Source organism: Megalobrama amblycephala, linkage group LG8, assembly GCF_018812025.1.
Source record: "Megalobrama amblycephala isolate DHTTF-2021 linkage group LG8, ASM1881202v1, whole genome shotgun sequence".
Taxonomy (NCBI): domain Eukaryota; kingdom Metazoa; phylum Chordata; class Actinopteri; order Cypriniformes; family Xenocyprididae; genus Megalobrama; species Megalobrama amblycephala.
This window is the reverse complement of record NC_063051.1, coordinates 12,417,334-12,441,078: the sequence shown is the minus strand read 5'-3', so window position 1 is coordinate 12,441,078 and position 23,745 is coordinate 12,417,334. Positions and strand designations below refer to the sequence as shown.

The 23,745-nt window shown below is 38.2% G+C and overlaps 1 protein-coding gene across 3 annotated transcripts; it reads left to right on the top strand.

The window, feature by feature from the left end:
* The first annotated feature begins 151 nt into the window (after positions 1–151).
* Positions 152–23,458, top strand: larp4ab (La ribonucleoprotein 4Ab). Of its 3 annotated transcripts, none has more exons than XM_048199359.1 (17): positions 152–617; positions 5,752–5,893; positions 6,697–6,810; positions 6,898–6,988; positions 9,351–9,487; positions 9,577–9,680; positions 10,065–10,175; positions 11,823–11,876; positions 14,574–14,774; positions 15,679–15,782; positions 16,272–16,313; positions 18,673–18,864; positions 19,230–19,278; positions 19,371–19,547; positions 19,671–19,795; positions 19,968–20,160; positions 20,263–23,458. In XM_048199359.1, exons 1-17 carry the CDS (start codon positions 513–515, stop codon positions 20,638–20,640), a joined length of 2,319 nt encoding a protein of 772 aa, XP_048055316.1. In that variant the 5' UTR covers positions 152–512; the 3' UTR covers positions 20,641–23,458. The 3 variants fall into 3 exon arrangements, with proteins under 3 accessions (XP_048055316.1, XP_048055317.1, XP_048055318.1); XM_048199361.1 differs by lacking the exon at positions 152–617 and adding an exon at positions 3,674–3,943; XM_048199360.1 differs by lacking the exon at positions 16,272–16,313 and having other exon boundaries at positions 154–617.
* The last annotated feature ends 287 nt before the right edge of the window (positions 23,459–23,745 follow it).

Sequence of the window (23,745 nt, the reverse complement as noted above, 5' to 3'; positions counted from 1 at the left end):
TGTGTGCGAAGACTGCGGTAATTATATGTGTATTATTCGCTGTGTCATGGTTCGCAGTTGCCCGGCTGCAGTTTCGCTGAGCGTCTGTCGTTATGCGGCGAGAGCGCCTGCTGGTTGCTATGCGGCGCAGAGCGTGTTGCGCTCTGTTGCCAGGGAAGAGCGAGCGAGATGGAGGGGGTGGTCGCATTGTCTGTCGGGACGGTGGCGGTGTGAGAATTTCTGCCGTCTGTCAGAAACGCTCGCTGGTCCCCATTAAAGCTTATTATTAGGGTATGAAGTACACCCCTACTGGAGATAGATTCGCAAGCGTTAGTGTTAGCGCAGCTCCTTTTTCTTTCTTCGTTTAGCTTCTGAAACGGTAAGACAAACCGACCCTAACTAGCTAGAGCAAGTGCTTGTTGCATTCAGCCGGTGAGGAGGTGAGGAGTGGCGGATCGGGCGAGGAGGCGCACGGCGCTTGATCGCGGATCGGGGTCGAGAGTGGCCGGCCGGTGCAGAGGCAAAGGCGGCCGATGACTTCGGAGAGTAGCAGCCAAGCGCAACAGAAGGAGGAGGTCGAGTCGGGATCAGTCGCCCCAGATCAAGAGCAGAAAACCGGCGAGGACCACGACGGCATGGTGAGCTCAGGCCTGTGGTGCTGAATCTGCACAACCCACTTAACCCTCCCCCTAAACACGGCGTTACTGTGTGTTAACTTTTCGTTTAGAGTGTAGCACTTCCATATTGAGAACAAACGTGTTTAGACCACATAGGGACTGTTTATCGAACTGTGAAACACCAGTATGTACTTGCAATATGCTGACCTGTGTCTTTGCGCGCTACCCAGATTGTCAGTTCGTTCCCTTTTATCGATCCACTGAAATTGTTGAGCTTAATAACCGCTTAGTTGAGTATTAGCAACGCCTGGCTAGGCGGCTTTAAGTCGGACACCGGTAAGACGACATTACTAGGCAACATAAACTAAATATATTGACACCAAGGCTTCGTCTGCGCATAAATTACATAGCACGTGTTTGTATCTTGTTCAGCGAAGCTCTCCACTGTAATTGAGCAATGTTTTCTTGACTCTAGGACGCGTGACACAAGCTAAGGTTTTATAAGTTTTCTATTACAAGCGGGTTAAGGTCGTTTGGAAATGAAAATACCTCACGACCACCTGATCGCTTACATTAGGTTACAATTAACTAGTTTTCGAGATATTTTTCTAGTTTGAGAATAATTCAAAGTAATATTACTGAGTGCAATTGTCAAAAACACTTCATTTTAATATATTGAAATTATTGAAACTTAATTATTAAAACTAAATAAATGGTTTTTCTCATACAACCAATGTCGATGATATTCTAGTCTAACAAATAAAGATACATGACATTGTCCACTTAGTAACTATGGTTTAATTTCTAGTTTGGATAACAGGTACATTATACATTTATCAGGCACATATTGATGTTTTTTTTTTTTTTTTTGATTGAGTTGAATTTTAAAGAGGCTTGAGATGCTTGGTCACTGTAATGAATTTTTAACATGGTGAGGAAGGTCAACTTCAAAGGGGTCATATGATGCTTTTTAATGTTTTTTTTCCTTTAGTGTGTAATGTATCTGTTTGTACATGTTGTATACGATTTGCAAAGCTCATAGTCTCCCACAAAGGGATTTTTTCATTTCAAACAGAGAACACTAATCCAGACCTGCCTAAAACACATCGATCAAAGTCTAGACATTACTTCCTCAAATGTGTACATCACATTGAGAAAAATTAGCATAATTCCCACCAAAGGCATACGCAAGGAGAGAAAACTAGGCTTCAGTGAATTGTAGTGTTGTCGTCATGTTGCGGAGACACTGTGTGTTTGAATGCGAAAGCAAAATCACTTTGAAAATACATGAAATTAGGAATCAGGTTCTGCATCCCAATTCGCGTACTATCCGTCCTGAAATTAGAATTAGTGTGTCTCAAATCATAGTATGTTGAAATGAGTATTCCAAAGATACCCGGATGGTCTACATTTTCCAGTTAGAATCCGAATAAAACATACATTGCTCTCCGATGTGGTAGGAAATTAAATTAAATTGAATCTGGAGAATTTTAAGTGACGAGATGATTGGCAGGGCAGTTTAAGTGGTGACAGGATGCACATAACTAAGTGACAGAGCTGTCTGTTAAAGTTGCAATTGACTAAGTAGTAAGTCCCAAAGCTTGCCTACTCTTCTGCTACATACTCAAAAGTAAGTACTTTTTTCTTTACAAAAACAGTACACACTTTTAGGGCATAGTATAAGTAGGCACATTTGGATGCAGCAAGGAATTATGATTTATTTATACAGCTGTTCTTGAGCATTTATTGCACATTTCCAACATGTGCTTAAGGTGTTTGGCCAATCACAATACACTGGGTCTGCTGGCTAATCAGAGCATTTTGAGCTTTTCGGAAGGAGGGGCATTGTAGAAATGCATGTTTCAGACAGACTGTGAATAGTGAAGCTGCAATAATGTACATTATGTGAAAAATAATGTGTTTTTTGAACATTATTATTAACATCATGTTAATCTCATCTTTTAACCCAATAAATTAAACAAAAAAATGAACACAATGACATTTCCAGTTGTTCATGAGGTAATGGGTAAAGGATTAAGAATAAGGATTTTTGTGTGTGTGTGTGTGTGTGTACTCAACATTTCTACCTCATAAAATATTTCAAATTTGCATAACTAAAAAAATGTATATTCATTAGAAAAATGCTCATGGAGTTTTAAGAATGTATTAGTATACATTTATTTATTAATTTACATATTTGAGATTTTTAAAGCCAGTTGTTGTGGGGGTGAATTAAAGTAAGAAATAACTTGGTTTTTAGTTGTTTTAGATTATTTTAAATGCTAGTTTTGTCTTATTTTAAATATTTAAAAAAATTTGAGGCCCCCTTGGATGTCTGCTGAGGTCTCAGCCCTCTGGTTAAGAACCAGTGTTTTTTATTTTTTCTCTGAATGTATACAGGATAAAATACAATTTACTTGGTTTCTGACAAGCTAGTATAGATTAAGATTTCTGAAATTACAGTTCCAGCAGTAGAAAATATAATTTTAGGCAAACTAAGGACTTTACTAAATAATAAATGAATAAACATTAAGTATTGTATGTTTAATATTGTTTTGAGTAAAACGGCATAGATTTAATTTTGTGTCAAACCACATTTTTATTAGACAGTTCTGGAATTCTTTTTATGGGGATCTCAACTTTTGTCAAGTCTTGATATTCTGCATTAGTGTCTCCAGAGTGGTGAGATCCAGCCACCAGATTGTCTATGATTGGGCGTTCCTAGTACTATTCGATGCCTCGTGACATTACCATATTAGACACTGTGTTATATAGTAACACGCAATACACCATTTCGTCCTTAAATGCCGTTTTATTGCTTCCAAATGTAGTGTTATTGGTAAATTCCTTATATTTTAAATACATTCATTCATTTTTTTTGTCAGGCCTTTACAGCATTTGTCTCATCTGTCGCCACGTGCTCAGCAGTGATCTTGGTGGCAGAGGTTACAGTTCCGGTAACTTGAACATAAATTCGACAGACGTAAGCCCGCTCCAATCATAGCGAGATTCCTTATGACGTATTCCAGCACGAACCAATCCGGCAACGGTGGGCGGGAGCTTTTCAAAATGTGCTGCTGCATGTGATCACAAAGGAGGCGAAGGGAAGACGAGCGCACGGCCAATCAGACTCGTCAAGCGCCGTGTCGACGCTTACGCAGAGCAAAGGGATTGATGCAGATGATGAGTGGCCGCGAAACTCTTTGGCAGTGAACTTGCACTTTTGCTTTAAACGGAAATACGTGGAATCTGTTGCTGCGTTATTGTGAGCTAGATTAATTCGCCTACAAGGTATCTAGCGAGTGATAACGTTGTCGGGGGAGAAGACCATGCTGTTGTTTGTGGAGGTGAGTTAATGAGGTCATTTTGGCGACCGCGAAGGTTCTCTTCACAGCTGCGGCATGCATTCAGCTCGATGGCGCCTGCCATGAGTTCAACAAGGAGGAGACATTGTCGTGGTTTTGTAGTGCTGTCACTGCTATTATGTGTTTTCTAGATTAAAAATGAGTAGCTAAAGATGAGCAAGATTAGTTGAGTAGCTGAGTAATACCTTGTTTATGTGGACGCGAACTGACCGTCGATTGCGAAAGATCCACGTGCGTGCAACAAATGCTAGCTATTTAGCCAGCCCCCTTTTATTCGCGTAAGACGCGTAACTTTTATTGGTGAAATTCACAACTAAAGTAATAACCACAATAAATACTGCCAGTATCTACAAATTGCATCAGCTTTTAGTTTAACTCCTCGTTTAAAAATAACTTTAGCCCGTTCAAATCCGATAAAGCGCTAGTCAGGTTAACCAGGCTGCGTTTCAAGTGCAGGTTTGTAGCTCTTTGCCCTCAACTCCCGCTCTGGTTTATCGGAGTGGCTAATCAGATTAAATGGGTGAAAGGCCGACTATTTAAAACCTCCTGCCTGTGTTGCGTCGGGCTAGTAATAGATCTTATGAATGAGACTCATCCATGATCGGGCCCAGTAGAATAAATTATAGAGAAGTTGTGCACAGTTGTGGTTTTCAAACTCGTGGATTGTGTTAATAGTTGGGGTCATTGCTTGTCCTGTGGTGTTTGTGTTCCTTCACCGTGCTCTTCAGACGTCCTTCACCAAGGTTGTGGCTGTTACGCACAATTTCATTTGAGATGGCAGATACAAGTTATATTCAATTGAATTCAAATTGAGACTTTACTGCAAGGTTGAAGCAGTGTTGTAATTTGTTCCTCTGCGTGTCATGTGAAACTTTGATAGCGTCGTATCTGTTAGCTAACCATTAAAAGACCCAAGCACTGACATTGATATTTTCTTTTCTCTCCATTGAAAGTGATATGAAAAGTCTTTGCTAATCATATTTTGGATGAATGTTTGGAAAAAACTTTGCAAAATTGCAATGCTTTGATTTCAGGGCTGCAAAAGTTCATCCCTTTTATAATGAGGCATGCAAATACTTTCTTGAAGCCTTGAAAAAATGGTGTTAGGAGGCTTTTGATTTGTGGTTCAGATCAAATCTCTTACACTGTTAAAGTTTCAAGATCTGGGTTATTTCTACATCTTACTGACCACCTGTAAAGTACATGCAGATGCATATTTAGAGGCCTAAAATAAAGTTGCTTTGACCTTTTGAATTAAAGCCTACCCAGTAAGCTAGAATGCTGAAATTTCAGTTTGTTTGTCTGGCACTGTAAGTTTCATAAAGCTGCCAAAAAGCATTTAGAATGACATATTGACCTTTCTAGCCCACTTTTCTTTTTTTTTGCACTTAGAAAATGTCTCTCTTATGCAAGTTGATATTGTATGTAGTCATTTTTTATTCACTTAACATGTTGGGAATTTAGAAATACAGTCCGGTGCTTGTAAAATGACTAATTCTAATGCTTATTTTACAGATATCCTGGATGCCTTAAATGTTATTGTACAGTTACTCCACATTAACTCTGATAAGGTTGTGCCATGATAGATGGCTGTCAGTTTTAGACTACGATAATGGGTAGTTAAATGACCAGTAATGTTGTAGTTAAGTCTCGATTCTGTTAACTGAAGCTACAGTTGGAAAACGTTGTCAGATTTCTCCTGGTTTTATTCTACTTTGATCTGAAATCTTAATCTGAATTTTGTTGTTTGTGAAGCTCATTAACTCAGTTTTTTTAACCTTGTCTTCAAGGTGACCACCAAGGGGGCCGGTCTGAATCCCAATGCTAAAGTGTGGCAGGAAGTGTCTGCACCAACCACCCAGGCTCCAGAGGCGGCCACAGAGACGTGCCATTGGCCACAAGCAGAAGCTGTCTCTACTGAGGAGTCAGAGGGTACGTATATTTATTGGAAGTTGTTTAGTGCTGTAAGTAATGAGTAAAAATGGACTTTATCTTCTCTAGAATTGTTCACTTGGAAAGAAAATTGTCAAATATTTACTCTCATAAAAACCCATATTCTGTGTTTTATGTGTGAAACGAAACTTTCTTTGTGCATTTCTACACACCTCATTAAGCCATTATAAATTTAACATGTTTGGTTAAGGACATGCAGGTAAATTAATAAAATATCTTTTCTTTTGTTAGTGTTTTATTTTGATTTGTTTATTAGAACGTTGGTTTATTTAACATTTTTATGATTTAACTTTTCATCAACTCATGAACACCCTGAAGTTCCCACACAAACCCCCAGGTGTTTGAGAGAACCTGCTTTATGGGTATGTTGATGCAGTTTGTCTGGTTGGACGTGGCTAGATTCTTGGCAGGAGGTGTTTTGGAATTAATGAAATTACTCTGCGGGGGATCCATATACAATAGCAACTAAGATCGTTTCAGACATCATGTTAAAGTTTCCTAAAACCCAGTGATGATCAGTATCGCGCTTGGAAGGACCCAGAACCATTCTCACTGTAGAGATCTTTCACCCTCATTTCTCCTCTCACTCCCTGCATTCTGTTCTTTCTCATTTCTTTCTCTAATTCTCAAACTAAATTTCTTGCCCTTTCTCACAGTGGATTGGGTCTGCCCTAATGACCGTGAGATTATGAGATCTGAGGGTTGCATGGCCTATTGCTACTGTTTTACGGTACAGTAAGCTTCCAAACTCATTAACTACAACTGTTGTTCCTCTTCTAAAGGTATCAAGGAGTATGTTGTTGGCTACAGTGACTCTGAGTCAGCCCCTCCTATGGAGAGCAGCATGTTGAATGGCATGGAGTCAGCAGAACTGGCTTACCCACTCTATGAACCAGGTCTGTCACACCCACTGTCACACTTTAATTCCATCAGTGATGCTTAATGGCTGATTGTCATTGAGGACTGTATGTTTTGTCACTCAGTGGAGGGTGAGACCGTCGAGGAGCAGCCTCCACTGTCCGAAGAGAGTCTGAAGGAATCATTGAAGAAACAGCTAGAATTTTGCTTCTCAAGGTAACACCCACTCTACTCCCAGACATGCTCATACCTGCTCCCCCATATTACGTAATTATATTTTTTACATAATACCTTCAGGGATGAATGGAAATTCATAATCACCTGAACAATAAAGCAATGCTTATTCTACTCCTGCTTGAAAAAAATCTCATTCGGTAATTAAATGCAATGTCGTAATGGACCAATGATTTATGAAGTGATTTTGTAAATGCTCTGATTCAGCAGTGTTGTAATTTTTCTGGTTGCCAAGTATGCACAGTTGCAATCTTTTTATTATTTAATTAGAAATGAAAAGAATGGATCACCCAGTTATTAAAATGACCATCTTTTAATCACCCTGATGCCATTCCAATGCAGTATGGCTATTGGATGCCAAAAGTTTAGTTTTTGTGTTCTTTTGACTAGTTTGACTAGTTTATCTAGATTTTCTTAATTTTTTTTTTTAGTTTTGGTTAATAGTCCACCATATGGATTTATTTATTTTTTTTATGGCTGATTTATAATTTGATATTTAAAGACTTCTGTGAGTCTGCGCTTGGGCGCTGCTGACACACATTGGCCATTTACATATTTTGATCCACCACTAGTTTTGGTATTTTTAACAGCAGTGGTTTTGAGTATTGAAAGAATTATTATTATTATTTTTTTTTAATTATGCCCTTTAAAACAGTTACATCCATGTGCATTCAGACATGCGTCTTTGGCCGTTGCGTAATGCCTTACACTGTTTTATGCATTCTGCTTTAAGTGTTGCATTTAAAAAAAAAAAAAAGTCCAGCTTTTCAAAATGTTTCAAGACACATTTCTCGCCCCACTTTGGCTGGATCCCAAATGGCAACCTAAAGCCTCACGGTCTTCATCTGAGTCCGCACCTTCGTGACGTAATGCCGCTTTGACTGCCAGGTAAAGTCATATGCGTAGCTCGCAAACTTAAAGGGATAGTTCACCCAAAAATGAAAATTTGATGTTTATCTGCTTACCCCCAGCGCATCCAAGATGTAGGTGTCTTTGTTTCTTCAGTAGAACACAAATGATGATTTTTAACTGCAACCGCTGCCGTCTGTCAATGGTATAATGCAAGTCAGCGGGAACTTGGACTATAAGAGTAAATAAAACACGACAGACAAATCCAAATTAAACCCTGCGGCTCGTGACAACCCATTGATGTCTTAAGACACGAAACGATCGGTTTGTGCGAGAAACCGAACAGTATTTATATAATTTTTTACCTCTAATACACCACTATGTCCAACGGCATTCATCACTCGATTCGTTTGGTCTGATCGTGCTCTGACAACGGCAGTGATGTCTCGCTCTCATTGAAGTAAATGCGCGAGACATCACTGCCGCTGTCAGAGCGCGATCAGACCAAACGAATCGAGTGATGAATGCCGTTGGACATAGTGGTGTATTAGAGGTAAAAAATGATATAAATACTGTTCGGTTTCTCGCACAAACCGATCGTTTCTTGTCTTAGGACATCAATGTGTCGTCACGAGCTGCAGGGTTTAATTTGGACTTGTCTAAGCAAGTTTTATTTACTGTTATTGTAGAAGCTCCCATTCACTAGCATTATTTGACTGACAGACAGCAACGGTTGGAGTTAAAAATCATCATTTGTGTTCTACTGAAGAAACCAAGACACCTACATCTTGGATGCTCTGGGGGTAAGCAGATAAACATAAAATTTTCATTTTTGGGTGAACTATCCCTTTAAGGGCTCAGCTGAAGTGTGCACCGAGGGCGCATAGCGGCCGCAAAGGGGGTGCTCGCAGGCACCCTTCTGAAACCTAAAATGATGAATGGGACACCCTACGGTCTCGTGGACTTAATGAACGTGCATACGCGGCAGCCATTGTAAGTACACAAGACCGAAAGTGCATTGAAGTGTGCCATGGATGTCCAGTAATAACCTTCAGATGAACTGAAACCAGCTTAATTAAACGGCTTCTTTAGGACCAATTAGTTGACTAGTTAAGGAAACCTACTGACTTGTCTAGTTTGAAAATGTAGTTTTGGACATATGGTGTATTGAAGTAAAATAGTATATAGAAGTACTTCTACACTTATGTGGGGAAAAAAAGTTATCTGGTCTGATTTTCATTTGCATGTGTAAACTTAAGCAAACAAGTCCAGTGGTATGATAAAACAGCACTGTTCAGAATAATGGGTTTCAATCAATGAAATATGTAAATCATGCAGTGGAAGCTTGTAGTTAGCAAAGCAGACATTTAAATTATCCACTATATACGCTTAATCTGTATTCAAAGGTTTTATCAAGTTTAAACTCTTACATTTTGAGTGCTATTAATATCATTTCAAGTGTTCATCTGTTCATTACATCTTTTTTTTTCTACAGGGAGAATCTCTCCAAGGACCTTTACCTGATATCTCAGATGGACAGTGATCAGTTTGTCCCTATTTGGACCATTGCAAGCATGGAGGGGGTCAAACTGCTGACTACTGATATGGACCTGATACTTGAGGTGCTACGAGGTAAAAAAACAAAACAAAACAAAAAAAACCCTGGCCACAGTTTCAGAGTTTGTTGTTCATTCTTAACTGTGCTTTTCTGTCCTTCTCAGCCTCTCCGATGGTGCAGGTGGATGAGAAGGGTGAGAAGGTACGGCCAAACCACAAGAGATGCATTATCATCCTTAGAGAAGTCCCTGAGACCACGCCTGTCGAGGTGAGATCATGCTGTATGTTCATCTCTTGAGGCTGTATATTGTAGAGATTGGTTATTACTGTGGTTACCCCAATGATGATCAGTATCGCGCTTGGAAGGATCCAGAACCATTGCTGCTGTTGAGATTTCATTGCCTACCTCTTTCTAACTCCTCTTAACTCTGTCCTTATTCTCTCTCTCTCTCTCTCTCTCTCTCTCTCTCTCTCTCTCTCTCTCTCTCTCTCTCTCTCTCTCTCTCTCTCTCTCTCTCTCTCTCTCAGTACAGTGGATTTTGCCCTAATGACCGTGAGATTATGAGATCTGAGGGATATCTGTCATTCTGTTTCTCAGTAGTTTTCACTCATTCTTTTGATTTGCTGACTAATGCTTTTGTCTCTCTGTCAGGAGGTGGAGGCACTTTTTAAAAGCGAGAAGTGTCCGCAGGTCATCAGCGTGGAGTTTGCGCACAATAACAACTGGTACATCACATTCCAGTCTGACACGGATGCTCAACAGGTATTTTTGACACGCATTCACAAATGGGCTTACTCGTAGAAAAAAATGTCTATTGATAATTGGTAAAATAATTTTTACATGTGTATCAAGATCTGTGCCACCATATTGAGTTTAAGCTCATTTTAATTTAATCATGTTAAGTAAATTTATTTATTTTTTTTTTCTCTCAGAAATGGTATGATGCCATTTTCCTGTGATATGGTTCATGACTATTTAATCTGTATTGTGTGTAATTTTCTGTTATTGTAATTCATGAAATGGCCATAATGAGATCTAAAAAGCAGTAAAGGCTTGGTCTAAACTCCTAACTGCATCAGGTTTTGTATACATATATTATACGTTAGCTGCTGATCAACTAGCTGCTCCCTTTTGAAAGGATTAAAACTTGGGGGGTGTGATATTACAAATTGATTGTTAATAATTAAAATGTCTCCATGATCTGCAGAAGTATTGTAGTATCATGCAACAGTGCATTCTATCAGTTGCAGTTCTGGCGCCTCCGTCCCAACATGCTGTACAACGCAACATGCATTTACATCACGTTAACACAGAAGTAGGGTTATGCTCGCGTGTCATTGCTGTTATTCACAATCACATAAGTTTATTATTTGCTTGTGTTTTAAAGGGTTAGTTCACCCAAAAATGAAATTTCTGTCATTAATTACTCATCCTCATGTCCATCCAAACCTGTAAGACCTCATTTTCAGAACACAAATTAAGATATTTTTGATGAAAGCTCTCTCACTCCTCCATAGACAGCAAATTAATTACCACTTTCAAGGTCCAAATTGGTACTAAAGACATCGTTAAAATAGTCCATGTGACTGCAGTGGTTCAACCTTAATTTTACCTTAATTTTATAAAGCGACGAATACATTTGTGCGCAAAAAACAAAAATAACTTTATTCAACAATATCTTCTCTTCCCTGTCATCCTCCTACGTTGTTTATGTTCAGCACTTTTGGGTTCTACGTCAGTCATTATTGGCCGGCTCCTGTGTCAGCATCATGCATGCGTCGTGCTGCTCATGTGAACAGCGTCGGCCAATACTGAGCGTTCTGTCGTAGAACCTCAAAGCGCACTAAAAGCCTGTCAAATGGCGTGAGAGTACTAAACTAATTTATCATTTGCGTCTTATTGTGCTTAAACTGTAAAAATACAAGGTTTCTACATAAACACAGTCGGTTATGGCTTAAGTGAAGCTGCATTGTGGGATTGACACAATGAATAAAAATATGCAGGTTCTGTGCGCAAATCATATCGTTTACACGTTGCACTCTTTGCAGTTGTTACTTATGTTAAATATTGCAGTTTGAATGCTTTCATTGAGATTATACTGGCTGGATTTACAAAAGTTTATAAAATTGACAGCATATCTTTACTTAGGCCAATTAGAAACAAAGCTTGTATCTGCCATGCGAGCATAAAGATTTTCCTGGAAAAAAAAATCGTGATGTATTTTTGCCATATTGCCCACCCCTCCTTAAAACTGAAAAGTTATTTTAACAGCCACAGTAATTAGATTATATGATAACAAATATGCACTTTTGCTCTGCTGTTGCATGGATAAGGCTTAAAGTGTTTTTGCATTTTGTCTGCTGATTTAATAAATGCAAACGATATTTATCTGGTCACATTGTTTCACAGGCTTACAGATACTTGCGTGAGGAAGTCAAAACCTTTCAGGGCAAACCAATTATGGTGAGTGTACATTGTGTTGCCATCTTTGTTGTAAGCACCCTGGATGTGTGCGTACCTGGCTGACACTTCAAATACAACCAGTGTCACCTTGATCATTTGTTCTGTGTCTTATAGTTTGACCAGACTGATGATTCATGTGCACATGCTTGTGTGTTAGTGAATTGATGTGTGAATGCACTCATTTTCTGTTCTATAAGTATGGCTGCATTGTTTTCAAGAATGCTGTGATAATTAACAGGACTCTTTGAAGTACTCAACTTTGACCCTTGTTGTCAACCAATCAGTGATACTATCATGCAACCAATAGGAAAGACCCCTGTAGACAGTGTATGGGATTATGTAATCCACAATCCATACTATTTTCGTTCTGTTCAAAGTCTATCTGCATTAACTTGTACAACAAAATACATTTTATCTTGTGCAGCCCACATCCTTAAATAGTCAAACTAAAGGCATCCTTATGAGTAATGCACGAGATGTGTCTGTGCTGCTTGAAGGGAATCTGCTCTGAAGTGCCCTGCTGAGACACTGGTTCACATTTATAAGTAATTTCTGGATGTTGCATGTACTATCTTCTATGTTTAGTGTTTATGAGATTCTTCTGTCTCTCTCTTCCTCTCAGCACTGTTCACAAAGTTCTGCCCTCATGCCTACTTTAAGATCTGAGGGCAGATTGATGTGTAGATACTGATTTGTCATTTGTGGTTTCTATCTAGTTTCAAAATTGAGTGCATCACATATAATGATGATCTTGGATGTTCTGGGCCCAGTTGTTCAAAAAGTTTAATCATGGTTTGTTGCTCCAAATTGGGTTATACTTTTCACAATGGCTAGAAGCTAAGAAAAACACGTAGAATAGTCAAGTGCTTTTATTTAATGAGAGAACACAACATAAACATCCCCTTCCATTTTCAATTTCCTTTAAACAATCAAACCCCTATGGAGGCACTAAAGAGACATGGTGATGGGGGGGAAAAAAATGAAATGGGAGAAAAATTATGTATTTTAATGCTTTTGCTTTCCCCCAAGAAACTTTGCGTTGCTTCGCAAAGAACTCAACAGTTTTGAGAGTATGAACAAAGTTTCTTGGGTGAATGCAGAACATTTGTGAGAACACTAAAACATAGGGCTGAACGATTATGGCCTAAAATCAAAACCTCGATTAATTTAACATTTTACCTCGATTACAATTAATGAATGATTTTTTTTTTGTTTGTTTGTTTCTTTTTCTTTTTTTGCCCTCATAGCTCACTGACAAGGTTTGTACTGTAAATATGATTGACTATTAAAGGTGGGATATTTTTTTCTATTGAAAGAGCGATCTGACATCAGAGCAGTTATTTTATCTATGGTTCGTAACATTTCTTACATATTTCTGCTCGTTGTAAATCAGATAAAGATACATTAGTATACCAGTACGAGTGATTGCATGTGTGAATTAGTCATACAGTCTCTATTTATTGTGAAGCTGTGGGTTGTAAATAGTTCCTTCAAATGTAGAAAAATATATGCTATAATAAGTTTTGAGTTTCTAAGCTACTTTAGTGATAAATCACAGGACAGCGCTGACAACTAGTTTCTGTGTTCCTCTCAGTGAGCACGATCTTCACGTTTTGCGCAGCTTGTATGAGTGTTCGTGCCACACTGCAGCTGCGTGAGTGTGGTAGCTCGATATAATAATACACATCCGATCGTCTAATTGCTTTATTGTCCAAACCATAAAACAAACACAACTGACAAAGTTTAGTGAAGACGCAAAGCTCACCACTCGCGCGCCATCACTATGTGTTGAACCAGCGTTCACCTCCGTCACGGAGGCTCCGTTGTTTTGCTTTTATGCCACTGACTGGACGGGGCGGAGTCACGCAGTAGTTTTTAAGGGGTATTAACAGGATTAAAAAAACGAAATAACCGAAATGGGAAAATTACGTCGGTTAGAGGTTCTGAATTTCGGTTTCGATTACTTTTTGATTAATCGTCCAGCCCTACTAAAACATTAAAATTAAAACATTTCCTCCCATTGCCATGCTCCTTTAGGGTTTCCATAGCTTCTCATGTAACCAACAATGAAAATAAACAAACATGCAATAAGGGAGGCAATTGTAGTTTATATACAGTGATTAAAAATCACTTGAAATTAAATATTATTTTTGTTTGATACTGACAGCTGTTTGAGGGATTATTTTATAGTGCCAAAATCTTTTTTTTTTTTTTTTTTTTTACTTAACTGTACTGAAAGGCTTAATAGGTTGCCTAATGTTTTCTTTTAATTTACTACTTTAACAGTTAAACCAATCAAGAGCAAAATAAAAGAAGTGCATATATTTTACGTGAAACAAATGTTGTATTTTTTTTTTTTTTTTTTTTTTACCAGTTTTAACATTTTATTACATTTTTGTTCCTGAAATCCACCCTTCAGGATAATCTTTTTTTTCTTTCTTTCTTTTTTTTTTTAAAGAGCAAATGTATCCCAACTTGCTGAAAAGTTTTGAACAGAAACTGATGATTTGAACCAGATCAATACCAAGATTGGATTTTGTGATCTAATCCAATTTCACTCTTTTCTTTTGATCAACCCATTTTCAAGATTTGATCCAATCTGATAGCTGAACTCAATCAGATTACTTTTGAACAACTTGGCCCTAATTTTAATACAGGTCTTGTTTTTATTTATTTATTTATTTTTCTTCATGGTAGGCTCGCATCAAGGCCATTAACACGTTCTTTGCTAAGAACGGTTATGGGGCCGTTGACTCTGGGGTGTACTCCGCTCCATCACAGTACTCGTCTCCAGTTTACCTTCAGCAGGTGTACCAGCCTCCACAGCAGTACCCTCTCTACAGCCTTCTGCCACAGACGTGGACCCCCTCACCCACCCCTTATTTTGAAACGCCACTGGTGAGAACTTGAAATATATTGTGAAGTGTTTTACAGATAAATTAAGAGATTTTTTTTTTTTTTTTTTTTTTTTTTTTAAGTGATTTTATTTATTGAAATAATACTTTTAGATTATTTTACATTTATCTTGTCAGTTGGTTCTTGTCATTTTCACAAATAATTGAATTGAATAATTGATTTATTCTGCCATGGTGCTGCATGTTCAGAAACACAAATGTAGCTGTATATGAAGGATGATCTCAGCAGATTTGGTTGTTTTGACCCAGTGATGATCAACTAAGCGCATAGAGGGAAGCAGGGAGTGATCAGAAGTTTTGGGGAGTTTTTCTTTTCCTTTCCTTGCTTTGTTTCATCTCCTATCTCTCTCTCTCAGTCTCTCTCACTCACTCACTCACTCACTCTCTCTCGCTCACTCTCTCTCTCCTTAAAGTCTGTGTCACTCCTGTCCCAGTGAGCGTAAAGATTATGAGATCTGAGGGTCACTTGTAGAATGATGACCAAATTACTTTTCTATGGCCAAGCATTGTAGCAAGTCATTTTTCAGCAGATTTGAACATGACTCATCCAATGAGCTACCCTTTTTGTTAGCCTTTCGTTTTGTTAAATTCGTATTGCAGTCATGAAGGCTGAAGGTATAAGCTGATGGAGTCTCAGTGGGTCTCTGAGTTTGTAATCAGGTTTGTGATTGTAGGCCGAGCTCCAGGGGAGTTACTGGAGTGAAGTGCAGTATGAAGAGTCAGGGCAGTTGACTGCTTTCTAAATGGTTACCATGCCAACAGTTGTTTGGTTCATTTAGCGTATCACATTAATGTAAAGAGGTGCTTGGGCATGCGTCACAAAAATGTTAATTTGTAGCGGTTTGAGGATGTGTGGGGTTAATCTCAGCTGTTGTTTCATCTTGCAGGCTCCATTTCCCAACAGCACATTTGTTAATGGCTTTGGCACAGCAGGAAACTACAAAACTGGCTCGTCTCCAATCAGCCTTACACGCAACTACCCCCGCAACCGGTAAGATCCCGAAATCTGCTTGTTGTTTTAAGAACCTCTTTCTTAGCCTATCCCTTTCCCTCTTTGCCAAAAACATAATAGGTTGTTTCGTCTACCGTGGGAACTTTATATCCCAGGGGTTGGTTTTTAATAAAAACTGACTTGTTTTATGAAGGTCACATTAAGACCATCTTGTAGACTTTACCTTGCCTTACTACTTTTCAAATATTTTTTTTTATAAAGGTTATTACATTTATTCACTTGGCAGATGTTTATCTATCAAAATCAGAAATTTGATATTGTATGAATGATTTATACTAAACTTACAATTATCCCTCAGTTACTATGCATCAGTTCCAATTAAAGTGGCTGTAGTTTTTGTCTGTGTGAAAATATTGTTGAAGTTTAACTACGTTGATTTCCTTGTCATGTGCAGAAAGTGAGGCAGAGCTCTGTGTTTGAGGCACTGGAGTCAGACTGTTTTTTTTTTTTGTTACTTTTACTTTATAGACTTCCTCTTTATTCCAGAAAGAATGTAATCAATGCCTTCAGGTAAATTTGGACTGCTTTTACTGGAGCATTTCTTCATCTTGAATCATAATTTTATGCACGTTCATCATAGTGCTATTTAACCAAGAGTAAGCGCTCCATAGTGAATGATCATCATGACTCAGCTAAAAGATGCATCTTGATGCATGTTGGCTTTCACAGTGAATGAATTGTCAGTGCATTGTTATTAGATCTGTCATGTAACCTTGTCCTGTCCTGCATGTATCATCTTTGCTCTGCGTGTACGAGAATTTCCTGATGGTGTCTTGAAGTACATGCATTATAAATAAAATCTGCGTAGGTGTTAAATGAGGACAGGTTAACCAATGGCCTATATATTGCCAATATTGCTTAATACAATTTAATGGCAAATGAGATCTGTGATATTGACTGAAAGGACAAACAATATTTGGTCACTTTCTATTAGTTGTCTTTAACTACTATGTACTTGCGTTGAAAAAAAGTAATTGTTACGTACAATGTATTTTTGTTCATGTTGTATTGCAAAACACTTTTGCAGCGATTGAGGTGGGATGTGTGTAAGGTTATAAACGGGTTTAGAAATATGATTAGGTTCAAGGGTGAATTAAGGTTTAGGGGTTAAATGGATCATAGTTGATTCGTGGTTTATCATTTGCACGTGTTTTGTCTTGCCAATTTACATATTTAAGTGATTTTAAACCATTCCAGCACAAAAAGAGGCAAAAGATAACTTGATTCAGTACTCGCGTTATCTGTTCACAGCCGCACACATACACAGGTGCACATTTCAGACATGCGAACATTGAATTGATTTCTTTTTCGAATCTCCTTATGTTTGAAAGGACACATACACAAAATTGTCAAAATAATCGTCTCGGCAAGTATTCTCGTAAGCGCAGTCGGTTATGCATTAAGTGAATGCAAACAATTGAGAAAGAAATTGGATACATATCATTAAATTGGATCTGTGCATTCTCTCTTGAAATGACAGCAGCCTATTAATACCTGTCATTAATATTCATCAAACAACAAAACTTATCTATTTTATTTATACAGTGAACAATATAGTGTTATTTTACATTTAGTCCTCATTAAATTTCTGTACCTGAATAATACAGTTAGACCGTATATTAATTGTATCTTTGTTTATAGTATTCATCTATGCGTGTAATTTGTTACTGACGTTTCACTTGTCTTTAATGTTTGAACTTTATTAGTTAGTAAGGGTGGGAATCTTTAGGCGCCTCACGGTTGTGGGAGTCGTGGTCCAATTCCAAAACGATTCTTTATCTACTTGTTTTTCTTATTTAAATCTTAAAATATATATATTTTTATTTAATTACATGTAATTATAAGTACTTTTTAAGATAATGACGAATTAAATTGTATGTTAAGAATTTGAATGTAAACTAATATAGCTTCGAAACACAAGTAGTAAAAAAAATAAAGAGGAACAAAAAAAAAAATTACAAGTGTGAGTGATTTTGTGTTCTATTGTGTTCGAGTTTTGTCATCTCTTGAACCACTGTGAAGGTTTAAGGGAAGGGTCAACAGTGTAATTATAGATTTATTTAGTATTTTTTAAAGATAAGTACAATGTAAAAACATGTATGTACACAAGTGCATCGTATTAAATGTTTTAAATGTTTGCACGTATAGTACTCGTTATCATGATTTCAAGAACAAATCAATTATATAGGCCTATTATTTGGGGCATCAGGGAGCTGCTATCTATACGCTTGGTACTGAAATCGCTTTTGAACACGCACTCGCTTTCTTTCCAATTTTGATCGTGTATTGTGTATAGGGAATGGTGGTACTGATATCACATATCTTACAAGATAATACATGTCAGTGATGCTCAGGATCTGTTGCGCACCAAATCCTCCGCCATCGTCTTGTCAGTTATCTCTCCTTCACGTGATAAGTGAAATCTGACTTTGCATCTCGTGTTGTATGGAGCAGATGCTTTCAGATTATAATTGTAGTGTCCATTGTCCAACTGAACTAAATGGTTTTTATTTCTATAAAAAAAAAAAAAAGTGTGAGTGGTGCTGTGGCAGCCAATTAATATAATCGAACACTGTGTAGCACAGGTAACTGACTACTGCAGCAAGCCTGCTACAAAAGAAATGAAAATGGTGTCACTTCAGGAATTTCTCAGCAAAACACTTTTTTTTTTCTCACTACATCTCTCATGCATAACATCTCCATTTGTGATGCTTGTTCTTCACAGTGAGAGAGACCACCCTTAAAGCCCAGCTGGATAAACTATCTGTTCTACAGATGTTTACTCAGCTTTGCTCTGGCTTTTGAGCATCGGTTATAGTTACATGCTATCACTTCTGAGAAATGTCTGATTTTTCTGTGTTCTGTGCAGGAATCATGTAAAGCCACAGCCTCGTGCTGATGCGAGTCAGCTGACAGAGACTTCGTCTGGTGCCGGTAGTCCTCAGCCCCCATGCACCCCTACTTCAGACACCACTGCCTCCACCTTCACCCCGCTCTCTGAACCGCCAGTTTCCCCCAGAGAGAACAACCACTTAGAACTCGGCGTTAGCAGCCGTGCCAGGTCAGTACACACAGATAGGATGTGTAGCGGCATTTTTCTTTTACATGTATAATATAAATAATTTAACTGTATAAGCAGCAGATTTGATTGTTTTGACCCAGTGATGATCAACTAAGCGCATAGAGGGAAGCAGGGAGTGATGGGAAGACTTCAGGAGCTCTTTTTCTCTCTGATCACTTTTTTCTAATCTTCTACTTTCGTTTCTTCCTTTATCTCTCTCTGTCATCCTCCTTAAAGTCTCTGTCACTCCTGTCCCAGTGAGCGGTAAGATTATGAGATCTGAGGGTCATCTGTCAAATGCGTTCTCTGAATGGTGACAGGTTTGATGATAGGAGTGTGTTTAACGACTTGTGTGATGTGTCCAGGAGAGGAAGCTATCGTGGCATGAGGAGGAGAAGAGAAGATGAAAGGACGGTAAGTCCTAAAAATTTATTGCATGGTTCTCTGAAATGGTCAAATACTTTTTTTTGTCTGTTGTTTCATTACAATTTTTAAATTTTACACAGAGGCAGAATCCTGAATCAGAGGTGAAAGCTCCACCTCCAAAGTTTGACCTTGCGACCACTAACTTCCCGCCATTGCCAGGAGGTGTGCCGAGTTGTCTGCCTTGTGTGACCATGCAAACGGAGTCTGTGTTGGAGAATCGCATGGCAGATGTAGTTAAGGGCATCAGCAGAGACAAGGTATTAAGAACTACTTCCTGTAGCAGTGAATTCTCAGTTACATTTGTTTTGCTTGTTTACCAAGAATCTCATATATATATATATATCACTTAAGTAAAGTTGCACTTTTTCTGTGTGCTTTAGCCTGAAACAAATAAGCAAGATGTCAGTCAAGATCCCAGAACATGTCAAGCGGAATCCCAGTTGACCAGACCCTCTGCTCCAGCGCCAAAGCTTCCCACCACAAAACAGGACACACCTACCACTAGGTATACACATGCATGTGCAATAGCATCCTATGCTCTGAAGAATTTGTTAATGGATTAGGCATCATAAATAAACTACTAGTGAACATTATTATTTATTATTATTATTATTATTATTATTAAGGTTGTTCAAAAACAAGCAGGTTGATTAAAATCTGGACATTTATCTGTACAGTACGTCACATCAAGTGAAGAAACCAGAGAAAGATGTTCAGACCTCTGACACGCCTCCAGAGCCTGCATCAGTGACCACAAACCACGTCCAGCCCATTTCCGCCCCCAAACCTTTGCGCAGCCAATCAACTTCAAGCACTGCATCTTCTGCATCTGCATCTACTCCACCTCTCCCATCAAGCACAACTGTACAGGTAAAAGCCTTCATTTGCTAAATTAATGCTCCTGGTGCTTATTTGCATACGAAAGTTAAAAAGATTTACATTAACTGTTAAGGTTTTATTGACTCCCCTCAGGAGCCTCGGAAGCTGAGCTATGCGGAGGTGTGTCAGAGGCCACCCAAAGACCCGCCCCCTGCACCAGTAGCCCCACCCAGCCCCAGTCCCACCCCTTCTCCCACCACAAACCAACCACTACGTGAACTTCGGGTCAACAAAGCAGAAGGCCCAGCTGCATCCCGCTGCAGCCCCGGTGAGAAAATGGAGAAAGGAAGTGAGAGTCGGACGTCCAGAGAGCAGACTGGCTACCAACGTGGTAACGGCCCCAGAGGGTCAGGTTTTAAGCTCAGAGAGCAACAGAGACGGCCTCCACAGGGTCGACGCTCCTCTCCACAGTCGGGGTACAACAGACGCAGTGGAAAAGAACAAAACATCCCACCCAGATCGCCAAAGTAATGCCTCGTATGCCCACGACACATACGCACTTGCGTGTGTACTTAAATACACATCTTATACATAAAGCAAGAGTATATAAATCTATATATATATCTATATATATCTATATAAATCTACATATGAAAACTGGACTGTCGCACTGTGGTGTTGAAGAATCCTCTGCCTCCCAAATGACTTGATGACTGGGAAGTTGATTCTTAAAAATACAGAAGAAAACAAGGAATTTAAGGAAGATGAAAAACCTCTTACACTTGAAAGGAGAAATGGAGGCCATGCTTCCCGTGTTGTCTGATTTACAGCGATTAATTAGCTCGTGAATGAGTTTTGATTTTATTTGGAGTGTTTAAGGTCCTGGCACTAGTGTACAATGTTGTAATTTAAAAAAACATATTTTTATAATTATCTATAAATGACAGTACTGTTGGTGAGAAATCAAGCCAGCACATGTTGTTTGTATGCAACAGATCACACAAAAAAGAATGACAACGCCCCCACCGGTCCATAAGTCACCTTTGTGTGTTTGTGCACTACTTCCTATGTTTGCATCAGTCCTAAAAGGGGCTGGGGAAAAATTTGATTCAGATGTGATGCTCTCCCAAATAATTCTAATCGACAGAATTATTTGCGATTCATAGTTGTTTGTTCTTTAATTTATTGGAAACATGCACAAGATTAAACATTACATATATCGATACAAGGTTCCCACTGTCCTGAAAAATGGAATTTCAAAAGTGGGATTTCCAGGCTTTGGAAAAGTCATAAAATGACTAATGTAATTAATATCAGTTATTTCTACAGCTAGAAATGACTAATATGAGTCCAATCTCTCTTTAAGATGATTTCTAAAAAAAAATCCTTATGTAGACATTTAAAATGTCTGGAAAATCAAGGTGGGAACCCTGTCGATATGTGGCATGCAGTGCACAAGATCCGCCGTGCGGTTTCAAACAGAACTCTCAAGCAGGTATTAAGGGTTTGGCCCGATTCAGAAAGCTCAAAGCACTTGGTGACTGAATTTAAAATTGAATCATGAGGTGCTTATTGATTCCCACCCCTGGTCTAAAACTGGAAGACAAGTGTTTGTGTGTATGTTGTTCAGACCAAGAAAGAAGAAAATATGTAGGACACGGCAGTGAGACTGAACAAGAATGACGAATGGATGGAATAGTACTAGACATCCATAGAAAAAAAGATCCAGACAAATATAATTGCGGTGTATATTTAAGGTGATTTTTGAGTTGGTGTGTCGTGCTGTATAATGTCGTACGGTGTCATCTGTGATGTACGGTGTTTTTGAATGCTGGGTCTGTCAGTAACGGGAAGATCAAGCTGCTTTGATGCTGAAAGGATGAATGGAAATCATTTGTGTAAATGAGCAAAGCCACTGTTTGTCTTCCTTTTCCTTTTGGAGTGAAATTATTAGTATTTTAGCAAACTATCAGCCTTTGACTGAATTTCTGTCTTTTGTTTGTCTGCTGTAGATGCTGGTGACAATAATCAGGTTGGATTTTATATGCTCTGAGTTAGTGTGCTGCTTCAGAATTGCTGTTCATGTCCTAGTCTGTGATATTGAGTCAGTCTGTGTGTTTTCTTTCTGTTCGTTTGTTTAATGATGATGATAATCTGTATGTGACGTTTGTGTTTATGCCTGTACATTTCAGGTGCGATTACATAAAATATACCTGCTACAGTGCTCAATTTACCTGCGTCAACCAGTCTCATGTCGACTTTGGTAAAAGAGGGAACTCAGGACCTCAGAGGAAATTGGTGATGTGTATGACTGCTAATTTTTGTCCAATACTTATTGCAGGATTTTTTTATTATTATTATTATTATTATTATTGTAGCCTTTTGAATTCAGTAATCACATTGAACTTTTTAGGGGTCTTAAGTTTCAGTTAATAATGTATATTTGAATGTTAAAAAAATTGTTTTATCAATGACACTGTAATGCATGATTCTCTCCTCAATTCGTTTTCCCTCCCTTTGTCTCGTTCACACGTGTGGATGGGTTGTGCACAGATCCAGACCAAAGTCAAATCAGCAGAGAGACAATCTCAGGAAGTGCTGTTTAAATGCAGTAGCTCCTCCCTCACTCCTCTCTTATTCTGCCACTGTTTGAGTGCGTGCTTATAATCATGATTGTTGATTAGTGAGTTGAACTATGTATGTTTTAGTTTTATGAAAATTGTGTGCGTGTGGAACCTTTATAAAGGAGTTCTAATGAATAATATTGCAAAATCCCCTACTTTTTATTTGATAATTTTAGAAGAAACATTGGAGGGAAATTTCATGCATCAGTTTAGTTTTAATTTATTTTGTTTTAAATTTGTCTGTTTCTCTGTTCAACTTTCACTAGAGTGGCTTTCTTGCCCAAACATATGTGTTATTAGTTTTAGATTTTTATTTTCCATGTTTGGCAATATTATCTTATGTAGAGACTGTGCCACTAAAATGAGTAAAATCAGTGGACCTGGTTTTATTTTTTTTATTCTTTTAACTGAATTAATGGATTTGATTCATAACTGGTTGGTGAAATGAAATGGATTTTGTTTCTAATCTTATATCCTGTGTAGGCTGTAAGCTTTTTAGACACCATGAAATGGCGCGGTTACAAGTAGCAAGTCTTTAGCCTGAAAAAACAAAAGAGGAAAAAAAAGTATTCATTCTTTCTTTTTAATTTTATAGGGGGGATAGGCTCTGTCCCAGGAGAGAGGCATAGCAACTGTTGAGTGAAGTGTTTTGGATGATATTGTAGATGTTCAATGAATATGCTTAAGGAAATGGAAGAAAAAAATAAATGAAAAAATGATTTTAATCTGTGTTTGGCTATTTTTGAGCACCCTAGTATTTCTTTTATAATTTTTAATGGTTCTCAAATTCTCATATATTAAAGTATTGCCACATCACACACAAAGTAGACTTTATAGAACATAAAAATATATAAAGAGTCATTTAAAACCGTTTGTATTAAACACTCTATATTTGTCCTGTTGCAAAGTGTTTTAATTAAATACAAATATTAAGATCATTAAGTAATAGCCAACAGAACTCTAAGAAAAGAAACTCTTGTAGCATTTCCAGTAGGATTTTGTTTGATTTGGT